This window comes from Prinia subflava, chromosome 4 (assembly GCF_021018805.1).
Source record: "Prinia subflava isolate CZ2003 ecotype Zambia chromosome 4, Cam_Psub_1.2, whole genome shotgun sequence".
Lineage (NCBI taxonomy): Eukaryota > Metazoa > Chordata > Aves > Passeriformes > Cisticolidae > Prinia > Prinia subflava.
The window spans coordinates 12,392,260-12,416,316 of NC_086250.1; the positions used below are offsets into that span (position 1 = coordinate 12,392,260).

General features: G+C 42.2%; 1 protein-coding gene across 2 annotated transcripts in view; it reads right to left on the reverse strand.

Annotated features, from left to right (window-relative positions):
• RASSF8 (Ras association domain family member 8) overlaps window positions 1–24,057 on the reverse strand; it is a 74,812-nt gene that overhangs the window by 21,537 nt on the left and 29,218 nt on the right. The window contains exons 2-3 of one of the 2 annotated variants that reach the window (XM_063395509.1): window positions 16,509–16,590; window positions 734–929 (exon numbers count right to left, since the gene is read on the reverse strand). In XM_063395509.1, coding sequence (XP_063251579.1) covers window positions 734–836 — 103 coding nt within the window. In that variant the 5' untranslated portion in view covers window positions 837–929; window positions 16,509–16,590. Of the gene's footprint in view, window positions 1–733; window positions 930–16,452; window positions 16,591–24,057 lie in introns of both variants that reach the window. The other variant, XM_063395508.1, reaches the window with a different exon arrangement.

Sequence of the window (24,057 nt, forward strand, 5' to 3'; positions counted from 1 at the left end):
ACTATTAATTTTAGGTAAAACATAGGTTTTAATGCCTAAATTTAAATAGTATATAAAGCAAATTATAACATTTTAGCAAAGAATAAGTATCAGCATAGGAAACGCTGATGGGATGAGGCTGAGGCTTATTCAGGATGCACTTAATCACTGAGAAATATCTGACAAGACTTTCCTTGGTGGAGCCTGAAAGATTTTATTTTTCTCTTCTAAACTGTTCAGCAAAGGGATGAGAGTGTAGAGTCTTCCAAGTTACCCTTTCATGAGCGGTGAGTTATGTGGCATGCAGGAGTCAGAGGAGACCCTGAAGGATCTATTTCATTGATCTACACTATTCCCAATATAGCTAAAGATACTTACAATGGGTACAATTTCAATGAACATCATTAGCCAACCAATTTATTGCACTACTTTTGTATTTTCTTTGGCACTCAGAATATTGACAGTTTAGCACCTAGTCCAGGCTGTATTCACAACAAACAATAGCAGCATTATTATTATTGCTTAGAGAATAAATTTTTATTGAAGAGAAAGTTATAGACTTCAAAATGTTTCTTTTCTGTCTTTCCAGTCTCCCTCTGGCAGGGGAAAAATTCAAGGCTACAAGTTCACACTCCAAGATTATCCCCCTGTGCACTGCATTTTCTGTTCTGCTGGTACCCAGTGCTCCCCCACCTCCCCTGGGTTTAGCTCCACAAAAAAAGCTCCACCCCACTTCCCAGCTAGCAGTACTCACCAATAGCCTGGGCAAGGGCTATTACAACTTCCTGGCATGTTGTGACCTCGGTGACCCCACACACGATTCTCTGCACTCCATCCACCCATACTTTGAGCTCCATGGTTCACCAGATCATCCAAGAGCCATGAATGCAAATCAGTCAAGTCATTCTTGCAGCTGCATCAGAGACAACGCAGTCCTCTTCCCACAGCAGCTGGAACAGAGAAAAATCCGGGTGTTTAGAGCAAGGAATCACCAATTTGAAAAGTTGACACTTTCACCTTGACACCTATCAGGTAGGAGAGCCAACATAGCCTCCTTTATTGAAAAACAACAGGAACCACTCATCCACACATTTTGAGGGCAGAGTGGCTGGAAAGTGCCCAGCAGAAAAGGACAAGGGGTGCTGGTCAGCAATGGCTGAACATGAGCCAGCTGTGCCCAGGTGGGCAAGAAAGTCAATGGCAGCTGGCCTGGGCCAGCAATGGTGTGGCCAGGAGAGCCAGGGCAGTGACTGTCCCCCTGTCGTGGCACTGGTGAGGCCTCAGCCCAAGTGCTGTGTCCAGTTCTGGGCCTGGCACTGCAAGATGGACAGGACTGGGCTGGAGCGTGTCCAGGGAAGGGAACGGAGCTGGGGAAGGGGCTGGAACACAAGTCTGATGAAGGGAAGCTGAGGGAGCTGTGGAGGCTCAGCCTGGAGAAAAGGAGGCTCAGGGGGAACCTTCTGGCTCTGCACAGCTCCCTGACAGGAGAGGAGAGCCAGGGGAAGTCGGGCTCTGCTCCCAGGGAACAAGGCATAGGACAAGAGGAAATGACCTCAAGCTGTGCCAGGGGAGGCTCAGGTTGGGCATCAGGAGGAATTTCTTCATGAAAGATTTATCAAGCATTAGAAGGGGCTGCCCAGGGAGCTTCAGAGTCCCCATCCTTGGAGGGAGTCCAAGGAAGGACTGGGTGTGGCACTCTGTGCTCTTGGCTGGATGACAAGGTGGGGACTGGGCACAGTGTTGGTGTTCTTGTCCAACCTCAATAATTCTATGGTATCATTCCATGCTTTAACAGTATCTACTTCTGCAGACTTACCTGAAGTTTCATTATAGTTTATTTCCTAAAATTTTATGAGTTGTTACAAAAAGAGCACCCAGAGAAATAGCACTAAATAAACAACTCCACAATAAACTCGTAACAGTTTACAGTAACAGGTGCCCCTGTTCCTTTATATGCTGCCTGAATGTTTCCAGGGACTAGTAAGGATGCTTTCAGTGTTTGTTCAATAATTTCTAGCAGGTGGAGCTGTAGCAAAACAAAGGGGAAACGTTTTTAATTACAGGCATCCATGGGAGTCCAACTGTTGTCTCCCTGCAGAAGCAGCTGAAGGTTTGTATTCCCAACAAACCCATGCACTTTGTACAAGAATCCAGAAAGCAAAGTGAGCAGACAGATTGCTTCTCTCTCCCTCTAAAACAGGGGGATGCATCAGGGAAAGTGTTGTAGGGCTGGTGTAGGTAGGTGTTGTAGGTGAAAGTGCCCTGCCAGCATTGTGCTGGTTCTGTGAGGAACCAGACGTTGTCTAATGTATTTTCCTAAGTTTTTCCATAGGCACTGCAATGATACTATGCAAAAAAAATTGTAGTAAACCCAACAAAAATTGTTGTCCTCAAAAGACAGAACGTTCCCTCAAAAATGAAACAAAAACCAAGCCACCAATAATGATGATTAAAAAACCCCAGAAACTAACAAGAAAGCAAATAGCCAAAACCCACGTACAAACCAACCAACAAGAAAAAACCAAAATCAAATAAAGAAAACCTAATCAGACAGCTGAGCTGCTTAAGCAGATAGAGGGAAAATAAGCAGTGATAACATGATAAAAGAAGCTCATGTACTTAGGTAATCCCATATGGATAAAATGATAAAACTAGAGACAATATTTTTGAAGAATTAAGTACCAAGAAAATGGATAACACAGGGATGGAGTAAAAGACAGCTGAAAATTATTTAGGGGAAATTAGTGAAGACAGGCAGGGTAGTGTTACACGAGAAATGTGGAATCTCACAATGCTGATGGATTGAACAGAGCTGCACCGCGTGGAGGCAGAAATGGTGCAGAGAACACTACACAAATACTTAGTGCTGTTCAGACTTACAGTCTAACCAGAGCTGCTTTCTCCTGGGGATGTGAACATCTCTTGCTGCATCTAAAAGATGCACCACTGCAGCCCCCGGGCTAGAGGGGAAAAGTGACTTCCCACCTACAACCAAACAGTTCACCCAGCAGATGACAAATACTGACACAGGATGACCTGGAACATCTTCACCTGACAGGCTGGGGCAGCAACAACCTGAGAACCACAGGGGTCCCACCACACCAACAGGACGAGTTTTAGCAGAAAAGCACCAAGCAGTAAAGTCAGGCCAGCAAACACCCCAAAATCTCTGCCCAAACCTACCTGTTCAGAAGTGTACGTAAAATTTGTATGTAAAACCAGATCTCAAATAGACTTGCACACTCAATAGAAAAGTGATCGCTTTCAAGAATATCAGTGTATACTGAAATAGTCTTTTGAGACATGACCAAGCACCTGAAAACCCAAAGCGGTTTTGATAAACATTTTCCCACATAAAGCAAGGTAATTCAAAGAAAACTTCTATCTACACAAGCATTAACCATGTACAAACACAGAAACACTTCAGTCAGGTTAACACCATTTAATGTACCAATAAACTAAGCAGAAGAAAATCTTCTACCAGCCTGTAACATTGCAGTGACTGAAGAAAACACCTCACAGGCCTCATCAATGACCTCCGCTATTTATTCTTGGACCAGTTGTCTTCACAAATAAACAGACCTCACATTCCAAGCCCAGCTGTAAGAAACTTTATTAATTAACTTAATAACTTGCTGAGGGTTGAACAGTTCAGGTTTCCTGGCACTGACCAAGCCATCTCTCCATGTGACAATGCCCACGTCAGCAAAGCATCCGACAGCTCTAATTGTTTTTCTGTCTGTCAACATCCAAAGTATTATCTCTATTTAGCAAGCCAGCAAAAGCTTTTTTCCCCCCAGTCAGCACACAACGTGCAGTCTTGTGCTCAGTGCAGATCAGCTTTGGTCATTTGTTTTCCTACAGTCCATCTTTAAAAAAAGCAAAGACTAAAGAGGAGCATCATATAATAAAGAAATATTTGCTGACACTTTCAAGTTGGAAGTAAGCATTCAACAAAGCTGCAAATGATCTGAACAAAGTGCCTTTGAATCAGTTCAAGCTCAGGGGAAACATTCCCATTCATTTCTTACAGGACAAATAGTTTTAATGGACTAAATCAGACAAAGAATTTGTGGTACGTGCATCCCTCAGACCAACAGGCAGGGCTGAATTAAAGGAGTGTGTTAATAAAAGGGCTGGTCAGGGGCAGTCCCCATCCCTGGAGGTGTTCAAGGAACAAATGGACGTGGCACTCAGTGCTCTGGTTTAGTTGACAAGGTTGGACTCAATGGTCTTGGAGGTCTTTTCCTCCATGGATTCTGGGATTTCATGTGCCCCACAGGTGCTCACAGGATTACTTTGGGGACCTGCCACTAAGAACATATACTCACATCAGAAATGTGAGATCCCTGTGCTGAAATCACTGTGTCTCATTGGAGTTTCTAAGCCCAGCTCATCTGTAGTAAGTTAAAAAAATAGATCTAGGACTGGTTTGATTTCTAGGATTGTGCAGTAGAAGTTCACAGAGAAAATTTTCTGGCCTTCTGTACTTATCTCTGCTTCTCAAATATAACTCAGTAGCACCTTTTTATTAGCCTTTGGTTCTCCTTCATAGCTATTCAGTTCTTTATTTGCTGTTAGTTAACTTTCATACCAGTAAAAGCTGATTTGCCTCACCACTGAGGGTCATCTGACAGCTCCAAATATCTTTTTTGACCTGAAATCTGTGCCCAGAATTCACATTGTGCTTTTATCTTAGAGAAGGCAAAATAAGCTTTACCTCTAATACTGTGCAAATTTATTTCTGAAGCCAATGGAAGGATTGGAGAAAAATCTCACTTCAGGTTTCTCAATCCTGTAAGTTCAAAACCAGTTCACCTTATGCATAACTTATTACAGCAATGACTGGGAATTGGAATGCAAAACTAATTTAGTGAGAGGCACACAAGCCAAAACAAGCCTGTAATCACAGCTTTTCCCCAGTGTGTCAGCTGTCAGCTCCATAGCCACACAGTTCTGCTTGGAACCAAGCACTGAAAATCTGGCATTCCACAGTGACTTCCTTCCCCCACTTCTCCATTACCTTGCCTAAAGCCTCCTCAATTACCTTGTTTACACCAAGCATTAAGCATTTTCCCTAAATTCTCCTTTTATCCTAATTGCCTGATGGTATCTTACTCTTTCAGATATTTGTTCAGTTTTTAAGCATAAAGAAAATTGAGTATATATATATTTATGTTCATATACACGCACACAAATATATATATATAACATATATATTCTACTATTTAGCTACCTCTCTGCAACTTGTTTACAAAATATAGAAAAGGCTGAAGCTTCATAAAAGACAAGCAGATCAGACTAAGTGTAAAGGATTTTTCTGGCATTTAAGAAGAAACACTATTCCAAGCAGATGTTTGCAAGACATCTTGTCATAAGCGTTAAGTCACAAGGAAACCCAAGAGCTAAAATCAGGATGCCAATTTCAGCTCATTTCTACTTTTTAGAAGGTTTGCATTGCCTGAAAGCATCATGCACCTCAAATCAGGGCTAAAACCCTGCTGCAGCAGAATTCTGACCAACCATTTCAGTGACTTTCTGTAGCCACAGCAAGCCACCAGCATGTTGTTTGATACACTTGAAAGTCAGGGTGCTTTCATTTGTAATTAGCTATAACCAAATGTCATTTGGAGTTTGGCATTTACCCTTTATTTTCCACTCCCTGTGCAGTATGACCAAGTTGTGCTCCTTGTTTTTCCCTATTATGACACCAGGTAGGGCCCTGGACAAAGAGACAGCTTCTTCCACCCATGCTGTAAGCCATTAATAAGAATCATTAGTCAGTGCTAGTAAGGCTTGATTGGAAAATACCAAACAAATGAGCACAAAGAAGCCAGTCCAGCTACCCAGAAAGAGCTTATAAACCATCCAGAAGAGAATGAACAGGGATGCATTTGGAAGGTCTTCCCCACCAGAAGAATCCTGGTATGGAGCCAAGTAACATGTTCTAGATGAAGTTAACTGCAAATACAGAGTTGGCTACTGGAAATAAGCTCCCTAGTACTTACCAAAAAGCCTCCTCCCCACAGCTGATGAAGAAGAAATATCCTACAAGATATGCTGCCTCCCATCAGTAAATGGGCAAGAATATTTCATCGCAGGTTCAAGTCAAAGACATCAAAAGTGAAAGCCTTCTGCAGGCAGAACTTTTATCTGGAAGAAACAGGTTGTGGGCTTGAAAGCAGCCCATAACTTTCTTTGAAAAGAAGAGTGTTTACTCAGAGGTAGCATCCAGTGGCTTTTTGTGGGACTAACCCTTGTGGAGGTTATTCTTTTGTTATTCCAGAAGAATGCTTTGAGATAATAAGCACTGCTTGAAACAAGTAAACCAGAGGTCCCACAACCATGAAGATGACAGTGTTGAGAACGAGCTTGAGACAGAGTTTAAGACCAAGGAATTTTCCTCCATGAGACTGGCCAAGAGATGGTCTGACATTTGTGCCAAACAGGCCAAAATCCTGATGTCACAAGTGAGATATAAACACACACAATACACACTCCCCCCCTCACCTGTGAGAGGACAGCACAGCACCAACACAGGAGTTTGTACAGGCACTGACGTGCAGGCAGTTGTTTCTGGCAGCCAAGGCTGCACAAAATCATGCCTCTGGATAACCCAAAATTCCCCAAGTCACAGTTTCCCAGACAAATTACCAGTTGACTTCCATCCAGGAACCCTCAGCTGCCTAGGACAGGAACTGCTGCTTGCATTGCAATTTCTCCTGCTGCAATACAGCTAACAACTTGGTGGGAAAAAATGAGGGAAAGAAACATTGTTCTGAGGCACGAATGCTACAACTGGTATTTTGCCTAATTACAGAACATTCCCGACCTCTCCCTGAGCTACAATCTCTCCTTGAGCTGCAATCTTTACAGCACAAAAAAACCAAATTGCCTCTTCTCTTTGTATTGGTGAGAATTAGCTAGAAGGAATTAACTTGTTTTCTTTTGAGGGTGGAGGAGTGATAGGAGGAGGTAAAGCAATCAGCCACACTTCTTGTTAGCTCTTGCAAAGATACACTTAGTTAATGGCAACTATTCAGTTATTACTTGAAATAATTCTTCCACCTTGAAAACTCTATTTTTGTCTCCAGTACTTTAACTCTAAGACTGATCTCTGACTTCAGCAAGTGTGTTAAGCCTTTAGGACATCTTCTTGCACAATGTTTTAATCTAAATCACATGTGACAATCTGAAGAAATCAGAGACACCACTTAGTAAAGATTTAACTGCAGCACAGCACAAAACATTCATCCAGCTTGGGATACAAGCAATGACATTGCTACAAACCTTCATGATCATGAACTGTGTCTAAAGCTCTCATGGCCTTCATAGAAAAGTGAGTTCCCAACCAGCTGTCACAAACACAGATTGATGGCTGGAGTGATAGCACTCCTGTCACACTCTGTAAGACTTTGCATCTTTGGAGCTACCAGGCTTGACCCAACTGTGCTGCAAAACATTTTCAAATCCTCACAAAATATTGGAAAGGAAACAATCCAGCAGGTGAGCCAAGGAAACAGATGGCTTACTAAAGTCCCTTTGTATGTGGTCACTGCTGAGAGCATAACCTTGCATTTTTAACAGTAACTTTCACACTCTTGACATTTATTTAATTCAACAGGAACAACAACTCTGAAATTAATACTCTCCCTAAGATTAGATATAAAAAGCATCTCAACTCCACACGGACTTGTGGTACAAAAACCCATGGGTGTTTTGGAAATGGTGACAGCACTCAAGTCAGAGATTCAAGGATCCTTGCTTCTATTAGATTTCAGTCAGAGAGTTTCTAAAGCAGAAATTTAAAAAAAATAAAACTTAAAAGCATTATATTTAGAATATGTATCAGCAAATCAAAACAATATCTGATGCAGCATTTCCTTCAGCTCTTGAGACAAGATTTAGTGTGATACAAGTGTGAACTTAATTCAAGCAGGCTTACTCACTAAATCCCAAACCTGAATCTGTTTCAGGATTAGGACTGATGTATCACCTTCATTTTACACAAAGCACTCCTTTTCCTCACTCTCTAGTTTAGCTGTTAACAAACAAAAGTGTCAGTATGAAACACCACAGTCATAGAGAGGCAGGATTGAGTGGATTCATCCTGGAAAGCCTCACTGGTGACCACCATTCTAGGAAGAGCTGGATCACAGAATTACATAATGGTCTGGGTTGGAAGGGACCTTAAAGCTCATCCAGTTCTAACCCCTGCCATGGGCAGGGACATCTTCCACTAGCCCAGGTGCTCTGAGTCCCATCCAGTCTGGCCTTGGCCACTGCCAGGGATGCAGGGGCAGCCATAGCTGCTCTGGGCAACCATGGCCTCACAGGGAACAGTTTCTTCCTAATATCCAACCTAACCCTCCTCTCTGTCAGTGTGAAGCCATTGTCCCTTGTCCTGTCACTCCAGGTCCTTGTCAAGAGTCTCTCTCCATCTTTCCTGTGGGCTCCCTTCAGGCACTGCAAGGTCACAGTGAGGTCACCCCAAAGCCTTCTCCTCTGCAGGCTGAACAACCCCAATTCCCTCAGCCTTTCCTCCCAGCAGAGCTGCTCCATCCCTCTGATCCCCCCCTTGGCGTCCCTGCTCTGGCCTGGCTCCAGCAGGATAGCTGGTGGCAGCACAGCAGAGGTTCAGAAAGCAGCTGGGACAGATTTATTCTGTGGCAGAGGAATATCCTTTTCCAGATACGTTAGCCAAGGAGCCTGCACTGCATTTAAATGCTGTGACAAACAGCTCAAAAAAAGACATGTGCATTAAATAAACATCTCCTGATTCATCATCTCAGTCAACACGCAGACATTTACTGCACTGTAATGTCTTCCAAAGCTGTGTAAGTATTTGTTCCTCATTAGTAGCAAATATATAGTGCATTTGAGAACACAGCTTTATTACACACCACTTTATTAATAAACAGCAGCATTAGGTGTAAGTAACATCTATACATCTCTAATATGGTCTAAGTAGTGTGTGGGAGTGAAAGAAAACAAAGAGCAGAGAAATAAGCAAGCTGGTTCATTGCAAGGGAAATATTTATACAAAACCTACAATACACACACCTTACTTCAAAGTTGCCTTAGACCTCAAGATGCCCTGGCTTCAAAGGAGACAAAATAGGTCACTCTCCAAACTGGTTCCAAGGAAGACACAGCTCCACCCGCTCAACTCTTGCCCTCTCCCCTCACGGCTTGTCCACAAACACACCCAGCTGAGGGACTGCAGACATTCGTGTGTAATTGCCAATATTTACACTAATGAGGCAATGAGCTCATCTGCTCCCTTTTGGCAGGACCTGCATTAACTCTTGGTTTGGTAGGGCTGGATCTGTTCTTTACACTTCAGTCAAGCCCACGTGCAGCATTGGCTTTGTCATTTGACTGCAGCCACCCTGAGTCTCTGCTGTCAGAGAGGTGTTCCCTGCACCTCAAATGTGAGCTGAGGGCAAATTTCAAGAAAGAAAAAAAGCCAAAAAACCAAAAAAAGAACAAACAAACAAACCAAAAAACAACAACAAAAAAACCCAAACAAAAAACCAAAAACCCCACAACAAAACCATCATACAAGAAACTCGTTACACTTCCTACATTTCAAAATATAGACCAAAACACAACACCTTTTTCTATATTGTGGTGAACCTTGCATACAAATGAGCCCATTCCTCCCCTTCCAAGTTTGCACTGAAGGATGCAGGAAATAAAATACATCCTGCAATTGAAATCTACTTAAATTTGAATTAACACAGGTTTTAAAAGTCAGTTAGGCAAATGGTTTAAAGCCAAGGTATGACACGACTACCAAAGTCTCACTGTAATGAAATGCAATTTCTGAAACAGAAACAAGGTGAGGAACTCTCAACTTAATCAACATAACTGTTCCAAAAAGTTATCATCTCAAAGTTTTATTCAGTGAGCAGCTACATTACACATTACCTAAGAAATTTCAAGTTGCTCTCCTGGCAACCTAGAAAAGTCTGCAAGACAGAACAGAACTTATTACTACGAGGAGCCTTTAAACAGTTAAGCAAGATAAATGAGCAGGGGGAACCCATCACTTTCGAAAATTTACACTTGGCTGTGCTTACTTCCATATTTCCCCAGGCACAAAAGAACTTCTTTGCTTCTTCTATTCTCTATTTATAGGACTCAGCTGGATCATTTAAGTATTTCTTCTCTCTTGACAATTGTGAGCTTGGCTAATTTTATTAGAGCAAAATCTGAGGTAATCATAACACACAGCAATTACTTATGGGCTGAAATACTCAAAAGTGCATTTCTTAATTCATGGACTCATGGAACGGGTTGGGCTGGAAAAAGTTCATCTTATTCCCATTCCCCTGCCATGGGCAGGGACACCTCCCATTATCCCAGGCTGCTCAGAGCCCCATCCAGTGTCCCAGACCTGGACACTGCCAGGGATGGGGCAGCCACAACTCCTCTGGGCACCCTGTGCCAGGGCCTCACTGGGAACAACTTCTCCCATGTATCTAGCCTAATCTCCCCCTCTTTCAGTCTGAAATTCTCATCGTTTTCAGTCTGAATTCCCATAGTTCTGTGGCAGTGCCCCAGGCAGCTCCAAGATAAGCCTACAGCACTTTGGCCAACTGGCCACACTGCACAGAATACATGCAGAACCAAATCCCACTTCAGGAGGTGAGGATGCCTAGGTTCTCTATTCAGCTGATAATTTTAGGGAAACTGTTACAAGCTTTGTACTTTCTAAACCACTGACTCTCTGTAAGTTTTGCTGAAACTCACCTAAGCTCCAAAACTCACTGGGAGGAGCAAGAAGTACAGACATGAACATCATACTAAACACACTTCCCCCTTGGAAGTCTTCTAAAGATCACATACCTCATTCATAGAAAGAACCAGCAAAGAGCTCTTCAGGAAAAACATGATTCTCTGCCAAAAAACTGACAGCAATTAACACAAGCCACAGCCAGCAGCGCCAATGGAAAATAGATGTTAGGTCAAATTTAATATGGCATGGGGGGAAAAAAGTTTTCATTTTCCTGCTCCTGCCTTCTTTGTCCGTGGCAACAATTTTTAAACCAGCACATATTTCCATTAATTGATTGCTCTCCATATTTGCAGACAGCATCTACATTCTGCACTTTCTGAGACAGAGCCTTTCACTGCTGGCCATGCATTTACAGGCTTTCATCTCAGCTCCTAATGGCAACATCTTCCTCCTCACTGCACCCTCAGCAAGCCCATCATGTCCATTTGCCAAGCACAATGATGTCAGGACAGATTTCTGGAGTCAGCAGACTTGCCAGTGCAGCCAGGGAAAAGCAGCCCTCCCCTTTCTTCACTTGATCCACTTATTTTCACTCAGGAAGTCCTTGCACACTGATCTCTGCCCCTCTTACTCACTTCTTGCTCAGTTAGCCCAGTGAACTCTTTATAGGTCACTCGCCAGAGTCACCTCAGACATGCACATGTAAGTGCAACTGCACCAAGTTACTCTTTAAATCTCTTTATCCTCCTTCACTGTCCCTTAACCCACTTCTGCAGAGCACCTGCCAAAACACAGTGGATCAGCAGAGAAATGAGACCCTACTGCTTTTCAGGCTGATTGAGTTTACTCTATTCACTCCCACGCCTTGGGGAGGGTGCACCTTCTCTTTGGGGGTTCTGCTGCCTTTCAGAGGCCAAGACAAGCACAGTTCTGCTTTAAAGAGCTCCTGCAAAGCACCCAGAAGATGGGCAATGTAATCAAGCCCTTCTGGAAGTATGCTCATCCCTCCAGAAGTAATTGTATCATCATTCCTCCTATCAGGGTGGATGTTCACAATTTTTTTCTGAACTTATGAGATGCCTGGGATGCCAGACACTGGTACTGAAGAACACAAACATTAGAAAAGATCTCCAAGATCATTGAGTCCAACCTTTGACTGATCACCACCTTGTCAACTAGGTGCCACATCCAGTCTTTTCCTAAAGATCTCCAGAGATGGTGACTCCACCTCCCTGGGCAGCCCCTTCCAATGCCTGACCACTGTTTCCATTATGAAATTCTTCCTGAAGCCCTGCTGGCATAGAGCCCAAGTTAAACAAAACAGCATCTCAGCACCGAACTGCTGTGATGAACTCTCCGGGTTATCATCACACAATGAAGGACAAAGTCCAACTTGCATTTCTCTTTGGAAGCAGAGGAAAAAACAAACAAACAATCAAACAAACAACCCCCCCCCAAAAAAACCACCACAAAACCAAGAGATCTGACTAGGACATTTTTAATTTCCCCTGGTCTTTCTTAAAAACCACCCAGCATTTGTGGATTCTGTTTCTCCACAGAAAGAGAGGAGAGGCTGTGCAGTCTAGAGAGCCACTGGCAGCACTGGGTAAGTTAACAGACAGGGTTAAGGATTTAGAACTGTGTGAGGGAGCTGAACAAAAAGAGCCTGGCCAGTTTTCTTTTAAATAAAAAGTGGTTGCTTGGAGTTCTAATCTTTACTGATATGCAGCTATGGAAGTGTAAAATACCAGGTAACATCAGGAGGCCAAAATGGCTTATTAGGCACAATTACCTAGCAAGCAATCTAAACCCTGGAAATTATTCAAGGGGAAGTGCCCACAAAATGTTTGTACTAATCATAAGATAGTATACAAATAAACACCTACAACTGTGCAAAATTTAAAGCATTAATCATATGTTTTACATTATAAAAGCATCCAAAATATAAAATTTAAATTAAAATTCTACTACATGAGTCTCCTCAGACCTCATAAAGGTTACATGAAAGAAATCTTAAGTTATTCTTTATAAAATTCTTATTTATAAAAGTACAAAGCCAGGCTGACAGAGTGAGGTAAGCCAGGCATTCACATTTCTTTTCCTATTTAGTTATGAATGACCTGAATATTAACTTGCAGGTATTTGTAAGATTTTTGCAGTTTAACAAAGGAGATACATTGGACTTCATTTAGCTGCTTTTTTTCTTCCTCACTTCAAGGTATCAAATACTGAAACATGTTTCTTTAAGAACTACAATGCAAAACGTAAAACTTTATTTCTTTAAAGCCCAGAAATTCTCATTTTTAAACATTGTGCAACTATCCTTTGTAGGAAGCAGTATGCAGAACTGCCAGACCTACATGGAACAAAGAGAAGAGATTGTATCAAAATGACATGCCTCCAAAAAGCTGACTTTCTTTCCTGCCAGAGAGAGAAATGACTAATGTGCATTGCAATTAGTGCATAAAACAATACTATCTTTGCAGTTGCAGACTGGGAAAAACTACAGTTTGATGTTTACACAGCAGTAAATAAAGTGGGAAAACTTTTGAGTTGGGTAATAAGCACATTTTTCCTCTCAAATGTTTAATGACAGTGAATCATTAAACACCCATGAGGTGAGGTCTTCCACATTTTGCTACTATGAAGATTAGAATATTGCAGAATACCCTAGTGCTTGATAAATTAATAAAACCCAAAGTAACTAATTTGAACTTTAGAGTCCACAGGAATTGCATAACTGTTTTTTCCACTGTTCTACAGCGAGTGAGAGGATGCAAATCTTGCCAAAGCTTGATAAATTAATGAAAAAAAGGAGGAAATGGTTTGCCTGCAACACCCAGGGCTTGGATGCAGCAACCCACATCTCAAGAATCAAATATTTTCCAAGCAGAAAAGCCAGGGACTACTGTCTCTTCATGTAAGTGGCATTTCCACACACCATCCCCCCTGCCATTTATTATCAATACTTCGGTCCTTTCCAGACATTCTGTCTCCACTTACATTCCATTTTCAGTTTGCCCTCAGCTGGCAAGTACAAAATGAATCCCAAATCTAAAAAAACACTGGAATTTTTTTCCCCAACTATCAGATCACATTTCTTCAGAAACACTTTCGAAGTATTCAACTTGAAATGCATTTCAAATACTTGAAGTACTGCTGCTCCAAATGCAAAGAAACCATTCAGATGTGGATATAAGATACAAGTTTAAAGTAAGGGCAGATTTACACAGGACTATAAAGTAAAGGAAAAGAAGCCTTAAATGAGAAAGCAAGAAGCTGCATGTAATAAAAATGTGACCAAGTGAGGAAGAAGAAAGAAATGGACTGCACATGCCACGGTATCTTCAGTTTCAGCTCTGCTACCCCACCAGTCTGAACAAGTGCAACACAGACAGCGAGCAAACAAGAGACACTTTGTGCAGTGTGCAGCTCTGGAGTGGGGAAGAGAGACTAGAGATGAAAAGTATCTCTTGTAATGCAAAGAGAAGGCAGCAAAACTCAAGGATCCTAGCAATACCACTGTCAAGGGATCTTGTTTTTCTCCTGTAGTGACTCAGTGCCGAGGCAGCAGGAGAAAGGTGTGCACCCAGCAAAGATGAGACGGTCAGGAGAAGCAATGAGAACCTGAGAGGCAGCACTTTTCCCTGGAGAGAATTCCTCACCTCAACCAGAACTCGCCAGCACATCAGAGCAAAAGTCTCCCCGAGCCAGAGATCCTCTCAGAGCACCCAGGAACTTCTCCCACCTATTACTGCCTTTCAGTGGATATCCATCAAAGGTGAAGGGCAGAAAATCATGAGCTCAATGAATGGAGTATTTTCTGATTCATGACCTGGGGCACTCAGATGGAAAAGGAATTGCACTCTGCTTCCATGGTTCTGGAAGGGAGCACACGGGGTTTTTTAGCCCAGTCACCAGAAGTATCTGCCCAGCTCAGGTAGGTCAAAGATATCTAAATCATGACAAACACAGGCCACAAAACAGCTGGAGGATACAAATTAGGTCTCAGTGCTCACAAACCAACAAAGTCTGGTTTTATTGCTTATCAAACATCCCAGAAAATGCAATATGCAAAATGCAACTATGCAGAAAAACATGACGTAGCATTCTGTGAGTGAAAGCTTCTGAAGTGGGTCTCAAAACAATGTTTCTGTCAACTGTATTTTAGACTTCGTGTGAGTTAATTCAATTTAAAGCATCATTAGACCTACTCTGAGCTTCAAAGAAAAAGTTGTCTATTTTTGTCCACTTTTCATATTTAAAGTTTAAGTATTGAAAGAAAAATATTTCCCAAAGTTACTCCTCTGACTTGATGTCCACTTGTGCTGCCCGAGTAAGTAAGTTCTGCTTCTTCTCTTCATTATTTTATTTATTGATTAACACTGAATAAAAGTCAATTGATTTTTTTTTCTTAAAAGTACAAAATCTATTATTGCTCCATGATTTCAGCTGGGGGAAAAAAAGCTTTATTAGAACCCATACTACAAGCTGACCCTGTTTTGTGTGTGCCCCAAAAACAGACGGCAAAATGAAGTCACATAACAAAATACATTAGTGGTGTGAGGATGGGCACCATCCTGGTGAACTTCCAGCAGGCAAATACCTTGTGCTCTCACACAATAAAATCATTCAGAGACAGTAACTCACATGACTTGTTTCAAAGTGACACATAAAGGAGTGACACTGCAGTCACCTGGCAGCCAGCCACAGACTCGCTCCACTGAAAGGAATTTATTCAAAATAGAGTCAACAAATCCTTAAATATTTTAACTTGGCAGAAGAGAACCTGGCTCAACACCACTACATTCCAAGCTTCCTGGAGTTCCAGGTTAACATACATATGTATATGTGCTCTGGCTAAGTGTCACCTGGGAAAAACAAGAGGCTGGTGTCTGTCTAAATTCCGTGTGCTGGTTCAGTCAGCAGGACTGTCCCATGGCTGGCACCACCCCCCACAGAAACCATCACACCCCTTCACAAGATGATGTTGTTGGCTGAAGGCAGCAATTAACTCTCTGGAAATGTTTGCTTTAGAAACAATCCACTGATGTGCATTAAAGAGACACAAAGTGCCTGGAATGTGGGGCTGAAAGTGTTTTAATGAATAAGCCAAAACACCTCTCAAGTATGAGGCAACTTAAGACAAGTGTGAAGCTAGAGTCCAGCCAACACAGCATTCTGGGTGCTGTACAGATGGATCCACACACATGAACCACCCTTCAGCAAAGCTCCTCTTCACCACAGAGTGCATTTTATATGTGTGCATTGATATTTCTACTAGTTCTACAGTATGTGAAGGATAATGGAAGTATCCATACAAGGCTGCTTTGGTTCAGCTTTTCCTGTAGTAAGATAAAAGCTGTTGTACCTTTATCCTTATCTGTACCTCTGATACACAGAGCATGAGACAAGCTGTCATTGTGGCAAATAAACAAAGAATTTTAATTTATTTAGCTCTATTTATTTAGTCCCTCAGATGCTTCAGTGATCAACAGTCCTGCTATAAATACTGCAACTGGAATAGAAGGAGTGGTCAAATGGCAATATACACACAGAAATGAAAAAGGTGGTGTGACTGCTATGGAAGTGTATCACTGAGAAGCTGATGTGTGCACAAAAGGCAAATCAGCTTTAAACAAGGCCTGCAAATGGTGACAAGCCAGACAAGAAGCCATTCTCAGATTCTTTAAGTTTTAGAGTTTTCAGAATGCTTTATATGCAAGTACCTTCCAAAGGGAGCAGGGAAACTCTTTCTTGGAGGGTTCTGGTGCTAAATTCTTACTTGCAGATGAAGACAGAGATGTTGCTTATGCACGATCTGCTACTCCAGGCATGAGTGTCCACTCTGCTGAGGAGGGCAGTTCCTAGAAGGAAAAAAAAGAGAAATATTGTTATACATTAGTGAAAACAACCTTCTCGAGGATGAAGTTCTATTCTCCCTCCTTCAGTATTTTGGAAAAACACAGTGTTCTCCTGGCACCTACAAATCTACAACAGTCAGGTACACACAAGGCAGTATTTTATTTTTGAAAAGTTAGTTTAAAAGAAATGTGGAATACTGTTCTAAATTTGCTACTTCTTATACCTGGTGTGACATGTTCCTACTATAAATAACTGTGTGGTAAACAACATTTCAACAACTTTCCAGAACATTAGGGAAAAAAAACCCCACCAGAACCCTTAGCATTGTATTAGGTAGTCACGAGCATCTACCACTGGTAAATTGTAAATATAGGAGATTGTGAAATAATCTTCTTTCCCAATTTTCTTTTTAAGGAAAATAATCCTCAGACTGGAGCGCTTCCAGATGTATAACCCTGCAAGTGCTCTGGAGCTGCACACCCTGACTCCCTCACAGCAGTGACTCACGTGCAATGCATGCACAAACAGCCAAACAAACTGGGCAAAAGGTAACAAATCCCAAACTGCTGATTAAGACTAATAATCAGCTTGGAAGGGATGCTTACTACAACAATGTTTAACAACATCACTGTGACAGACATTGCCTAATATTATGGCACAGCCAAGGAGAACATGTGAGATGTAGTTATTTTTAAGCCTTCATGACCGAAGATTTTCTCAATAATATTTTAAAGGAACATATCTATTATGTGTAACTCTACATGGGAACATTATAGAGTGTAGCATGGAAGAAGAGTTCTAAATCAGAAAAACTTTCCACTGGTATTTCAGCATCTCCTCTACCACTGTTGTCAGACACTGAATTTTGTCCACACAAATGTTTGTCTCCTAATATCTTTCCGATAGAATGATGTAATAAGTACCAACTCCAGCATAAGAACATCATAAGAGTTTAGAAAACAACAAAAATCTCTTAAAGATCCGGAAAGAAGGGAAATCTATAAAATACTAGACCATGCACACGATGCATCAAAGCCCTACAGGACTAATTGCTTCTCTCATTATAGCCTGAACTCCACAATAGGACATTCAGGAGCTCCAAAAGTCTCAGGCACATATCAAATAATTTCCACCATGACTGACTGAATATGCAGCTTTCATTCACAAACCTATATTAATTAAATTCCTGGGTTGCCAGAATATGTTTTTGTGATGTTTTGTGCTTTCCACTCTGCAGACCCACTCACATTTACTAGCAGTTCACATGAGCCTTTTACCCTAGCTCTGAAATGAACAGAATAATTTTTGGTGAGTTTATGTCTCTCAGTTGAGAAGCTGTAATTTAACAGAAGGAAGAGATGCTTGTTAAATCTCCTTAATGTATCTGATTGCAGTTCCATTAGAGAACATTCCTTTAAGTTCTCTACTCAGGTCTATTCACCACGTAGTTCTAAGTAGGGTCAGTCATAGAAAATGCAGAACATTCATCTAACCCATCATATCAGGGTAAATCACTTGAGCCCCAGTTCCTTACCAATCCCCACTTACACATGTTAGATTAGGAAAATAAATCTGGTTTTAGGATACAGATGGTGAATTAGTTAATCCAGAGGCACAGATGCTTGCATTTTGCTAGAGGAGGGAGAGATAAAGAAGAGAGAAATAATTATCTCACCCTGAATTACAAAACTCAGCTTTGAGATGCTAGAAGTTGCCTTCATCTACTGCAAGCTGATCAACTGCCAGTAGACAAATAGTAATCATTTCAATTACTGCTGTTTGTTAATTACCCCAGAACACTTTATACAAGAGCCAAAGAAGAGTGGATTCTGAGCCCGGGGATGGAGTGGCCGTGGTGCTGATCCAGCCACAGGGACCAACACTTCCCTCCAACAGAGCGGCATTATCTGCAGCTCTACCGAAACCCCAAAGCTCTTCTCAGACCACTCTGCAATCTGAGTGGGAAGAAGTAAGGATAAGAGCTACATTCTGTCCTCAGGGACCCCTATTAAATCAGATTCCCAACATCAGCCACTTCCTCTTTGTTTTCCTCAAGCCATATGGCTTCCTGACAAAATCCGTACGAACAATAAATCCATTAATCAAGCCACTGCTGGAGGAAAAGGCGCTTTTTTCCCCCCTTCCCTTCATCAATCTAGACATTTTAATGGAGATGTTTTATGTATTTTATTTTATGAAAGTCCCAGGGAAAATACTAAAGTGGTCTTTGTTCTCACACTGCAGCCCCAGTTCCAGTTCATACTTGTAGAAGGAGATCCTCGCATAAAGTGCAGAGATACAGGAATAGAGAGAAGTCAGTCAAACCAACAAGAAAAGAGTCCAGCCTAATTGAATCTTAGCAAGCATACAGCATAAATTGCTGCCTAGGTTCGCTGGCATACTGTCTCAAAAACCCAAAAGTTACAAAAAAAACCCAATTAACAGAAGTAGGTAAAATAAGAGAGGCATTAAAAGCTTATTCCCATAAGGCTCTGAGGCGATGCACACATGCAAATGCCAAAAATAGCTCAAAGGAAGAGCTTATTTTAAGAGATGTCACAAAAAAGGACTTCCCCAGAGGACAGGTTTCTTTCCAAGGTGAACCAAGATGACCAACCTGCTACACAATCAATCTGTTTTGGCACCTCCACAGTGGTAAAATGGTGCTGGTGACGATGTGAATCTCAGATCAGGAGGAAACACACACTGCACATGCAGGGAACTCAGTGGGAGGGAGGAAACAGAGAGCAGCAAGATTTCTACCTCTTGTAGGTGGGAAACTCCCTTTCCAACAGGTGTAAAGATCTCCCACTCCTCTGAAAGAGGGGAGAAGAATACTAAACCTAAACTTAATCAGGCTCATCCTTTCACCAAACTAAACATACATTTGAGGGAGTGCTGGAACTGCAAACTGCCTTTTTGATAATGTGTTCTCATGGGGGCTTTTCCCAAAACTTCTTAGACTGAACTCTTATTAGTCAATAGTCTGCAGTGCAGGAGGAGTACTGGGAAGAACACTAAATTTCCAACTTAGGTGGTCTCTTTCAGTCACACACTTCTAAAGCAACTATGACCCTTCCACACACATGGAACAGAAACAAGACTGGCATGGTAACAAATCTTTTTACCTTAAATCATGTTTTATTTTCTTCACAGGTGGTCCACAGCTTACTGGAGGATCAAAACTGTTCCCCAATTCATTGAACAAAAACAACCCTCTGTTTAAATGAAGTTCAGGAAACACAAAGCAGTTTATGACACTGACAAAGACCTTACAGAGAAAGAGCATTAAAAAGGTGTCAAGTTCACTTTTCAAAACTTGGAGTGGGGTAGATTTTTTTTTTTGGTGGGGGGGGGAGGTGGTGTTAGTGGTTTTCTTAAAATACAGGAAAGCAGCATTCTTGATTAAAAGCAGAAAATCTTTAACATTACATCCCTTTCTGTCTTTGTTGAATTAAGTAACAATTAACCACAAAGAAGAAAAAAATATGGCAAGAAGAGCTCGGAATGTTTGAGTCGTTATCTCCAAGGAGACACATCTAATGTTAACAAGGTCAGAACATTTCAGTCAGTTCTTGTGGGTAATGGGAGATACAAGATGTTAGCTTCTGTTCCTATCAAGGCAATGACAACTCTGAAACACTGCAGATATTACTTGGAGCCTACACCACTATGAATTATTAGCCTCGAGGCCACAGCCTAGAAAGATACATCATCACACCTGAAGTACAGACAGATCTCTAGATGCCTTGAGGTAGTGATGAAAGGTATGTTTGCTTTGGACAGGCTGGTGGGGAGAACCAGGTGCTGCCAGCTAGGGAGGCCTTTTACCACATCTGGGGCAGATGGTCCCAATTATTTTCTCATCACTGGTAATCAGAAGTCATCCTTCAGCAGCTATATAATAACCTATGTAAAAATAAACCTGGCATTGGTGGGTGGCTTCTAGCAAGAGGAGAGCTTGCCTGTCACAAGTCAGTCAGTACAGGCAGTATCCTGGCTTGGAGTCTCAGTTTCTGTGGTATGAAGCTCTGCAGGTGCAGGACGGTGTCTTCACACAGATGTGAAAACAGAATGGTGACAAGAAAATTTAGGGGCACAGCAGTGGGGAGGAGAAGGCAGTTTTCCCTCCTGCCAGCTCGCTCTTCTGCCCCTTCTGACCCTATTCATAAACAGCATGCACTCCCAAATTAACAGGATCTGTATCACCCTGCTCTGGCCACTGCTCTTACCTACAGGGACAAAACTGACCCAAACTGGAAGCAAGACACATTACTAGGAGACTATAAAGAGCATCAATCCCGTCATGTCTTCACTGACTGCAGCCACTTGTTCATATCCTCACCTGACTGTTGAAGGTGGCCACTCATAAGATCCAAAACATTTATTGTCTCTCTTCCCTGAGCAGCCCAACACCTCAAATAGAACTGAGAGAGGATGTGTCCAGCCCTTCACTGTACCATTAAGTCCCATACTCTGTGTTAGCAGGAGCGACACCATTCTCAGAAAAGAAAGTGCTTCTTTGTTACTGCTATTTAGCTCTTCTCAGGAAGAGAAAAAAACCTGCTTATCTTCAAATTCAGCCCTAAACTACTCCTTATTTGCTCACAACACTGTATCCTAGTTCTTGAAGCTCTACTGTGGTGTTGAAAAGCAAGTGCTACAAAAAAAACATGTTGACACATAAACCAAGAAGACTGAGATTAAAATTATAAAGTAGCTTGATGTAAAAGAAAAGTCTTGACTGACATCTCCAGAGTCCTGCCTGTCATTTGTCTCCTTGCAAGTACATGAAGGGCATTTGCTTTCCAGGAACAAGTGACTTGCATTCATTTAATACATTTCTAAGCCTTTAGAATTCCAGTTCTTGAGAAATGAGAAAGAAGAAGAAAAACACTTGAAGTGATTTATTTTCTTTTTGTTTAAACAACACAGCCCCAGCACATGAGCTCAGAGGACATCAAAGCAGAATACCCACAGGCAGAGGACGTCGCTTTCTCTTTCTCCAAATGAACACTGGTTTGCAACCCTTGTGATCTAAGCCCATGGAACCCTTTCCCCAGGATGAAAAGGGGGTGCTGATACAGCAGAGAACCATCACAGCTCACCCACAGTCTCACCTGCACATCCTACTCTACTCCTCCATCCCTGCAGCTGCGCGTGGAAAACACCAGGGGAATTGCACAGAAACCAGGAGTTTCTCTTCTTGTCAGCAAGAAAACTTCATTCTTTCCAACACCGAAGGCACTGAGGGGTCACACTCACTGACAGGAGGAATGCTTCCCTCTGCTTCCTTCAGCAGCCCCGGAAGCACCATGGTCCCAACAAACTGCTGATCAGAGGATCCCCTCCCAAAACACTGCCCTGGCCACACCCTGTGGTTCCACACAGTCAGGCTCACTTTATTAGGTAATTAGCCAACAGAACAACAGAGAAAGTCATGGCAAGAATTTGCTTTGTTGTTGAAAACTTCTTTTTCACTCCCAGTCAACCCAAGTCTGACCTCTGATTTAAAGAGAGCAGCTCCTTACTTTACATTCCTGCCTCACCTGCACAATTTCACACTTGACTACTAATTCTTCAAACACAGCAAACTCTTGCCATACCTACCCATGACTAAGTATTCTGCACTGGTTCTCAGAAAAGCATGTATGAGAAAGCATGTTTAAAGAAAAAGAGCAAGAGACTGAGTAACACAATCAAGCAGCATTTAGCAGAAATCAGGATTAGTCCTGGCTATTCACATAGCCACTGACCTGTTTGCATTGGAGGTTAGCTCTTGTTATTAATCCTAGTGGTTAGAACTACAGGAAGGCATTTTAAAGGAATGATTCAAGTTAAAACATGTATGTCATTAAGCATGCACATCTCTGAAAAAATACAGTTGGGCAAGTCATCCAGATATTTAGGCAACATAGAAGGGGTATCACATGAAAACAGAAGTACAATGATGTGGCATTTGCTTAATTTCTTTCCTTGAGGATAAGTCTATTTAACAATAACTTTAAAAAAAATGGAATAAGATACTGGTTTATTTCCATTTGGGTAGTTAAAAATCATGTAGAATTAATGAAAAACACCACCAAATCTCCCTTTTCACAGGCGCTGTGGCTGCCCCATCCCTGGAAGTGTCCAAGGCCAGGCTGGATAGGGCTCTGACAAATCCGGGATAGTGGAAGGTGTCCCTGCCCATGGCAGGGGGTTTGGAACAGGATAAGCTTTGGAGTCCCTTCCAACCCAAGCTATTCAGATTTTCTGATTCCTTTTCCACTGAGCAGGGGTCCCTGCCAGCAGAATGACACGCTGGTGGCAAAGCAGTGGCTCACCATGCAGCCTGTGAGTGCAGTACAGCCAGAATCCATCAGCCCCCCCAGTTTGCTCACAGTTGACATCACAATTCCTGAGTAAACAATGCTCCACTTTCTAGGCACTGCCAGACAATTCCCATTTCCACATCATATCATTTATAAGCAATTCTTGAGAGCCTGTTCTATTTTTGAAACTAATGAAAGACTGCTGCTATCTTTGCAAGCAAAAACCCTTCTTTACTGCTTCTCTGGGTTGTTTACACAGCATCCCTTTGTGTGATGATTTAGCCTGGTTTTGTATGAGCACCAAGGCAGGTTAGTTTGCAGAGCCCACATCAGGAGCATAAAATAATTAAGATATCAGGATTTAACAGTCACTGTTTGTAAATTCAATTTGGTTCAGTTGAGGATTAACCCAAGCCAGCAAAAATACCCACTGTCAAATCAGTTTCGTCTGTAACATCAGCAAAACATTCAACATTGCTCTGCATTTCCAAATAACCCTTTCAATACAAGAGAGCTCTCACCCAAACCAGTGATTTTCCAGGTTTAAAGGTTAACTTCAATTACCCTTTTCTTGGCAAGGAGTCGTAACCCAGTGCTAATAACCCCGATTCCAGGCTTCTTAGAATTGCACAGGACAAAGCAAAGCACTTATGACAGAGCTCTCAGCAGCAGCAATACCTAGCAGGTGAGAGAAACCCAGCCCTGTTCTGAAGGCCTGCAGTGCTCTCTTTTGTGAGTGCCACCTTGCAGGCAGTGCACTGCTGCAGCCTTCCATTTGATTCCACAAACATCTTTTCCCCTTTTCCAAAGCACACAGCTCCACTGACACTTGAAAGCAGAACTCTGAACTGCATCCTTCTTCCTGGTGGCTCCATTTCTGCCTGCCCACATGGCACCCCTCAGTTCTGAGTGAACTGGGTCAGGAATCAAACCCACATTTGTAAGAGCCAGGAGCTCACAAAGAGTCCAGCAAGATGCATGAGCCAATGAAACTACACTGCTGGGAGGAGAAAAGGAGCCAGTGAATTCTGCCCTGGCCATGCCAGTGCTCATCTAGAAGGAAAGGACAGCACCAAGACAAACCACTTGCACTCATGAGAGCAATCAAAAGCCCACCTCTTGGTTCTGCCTTTGTACACAAGGCAAAGCTAAAGT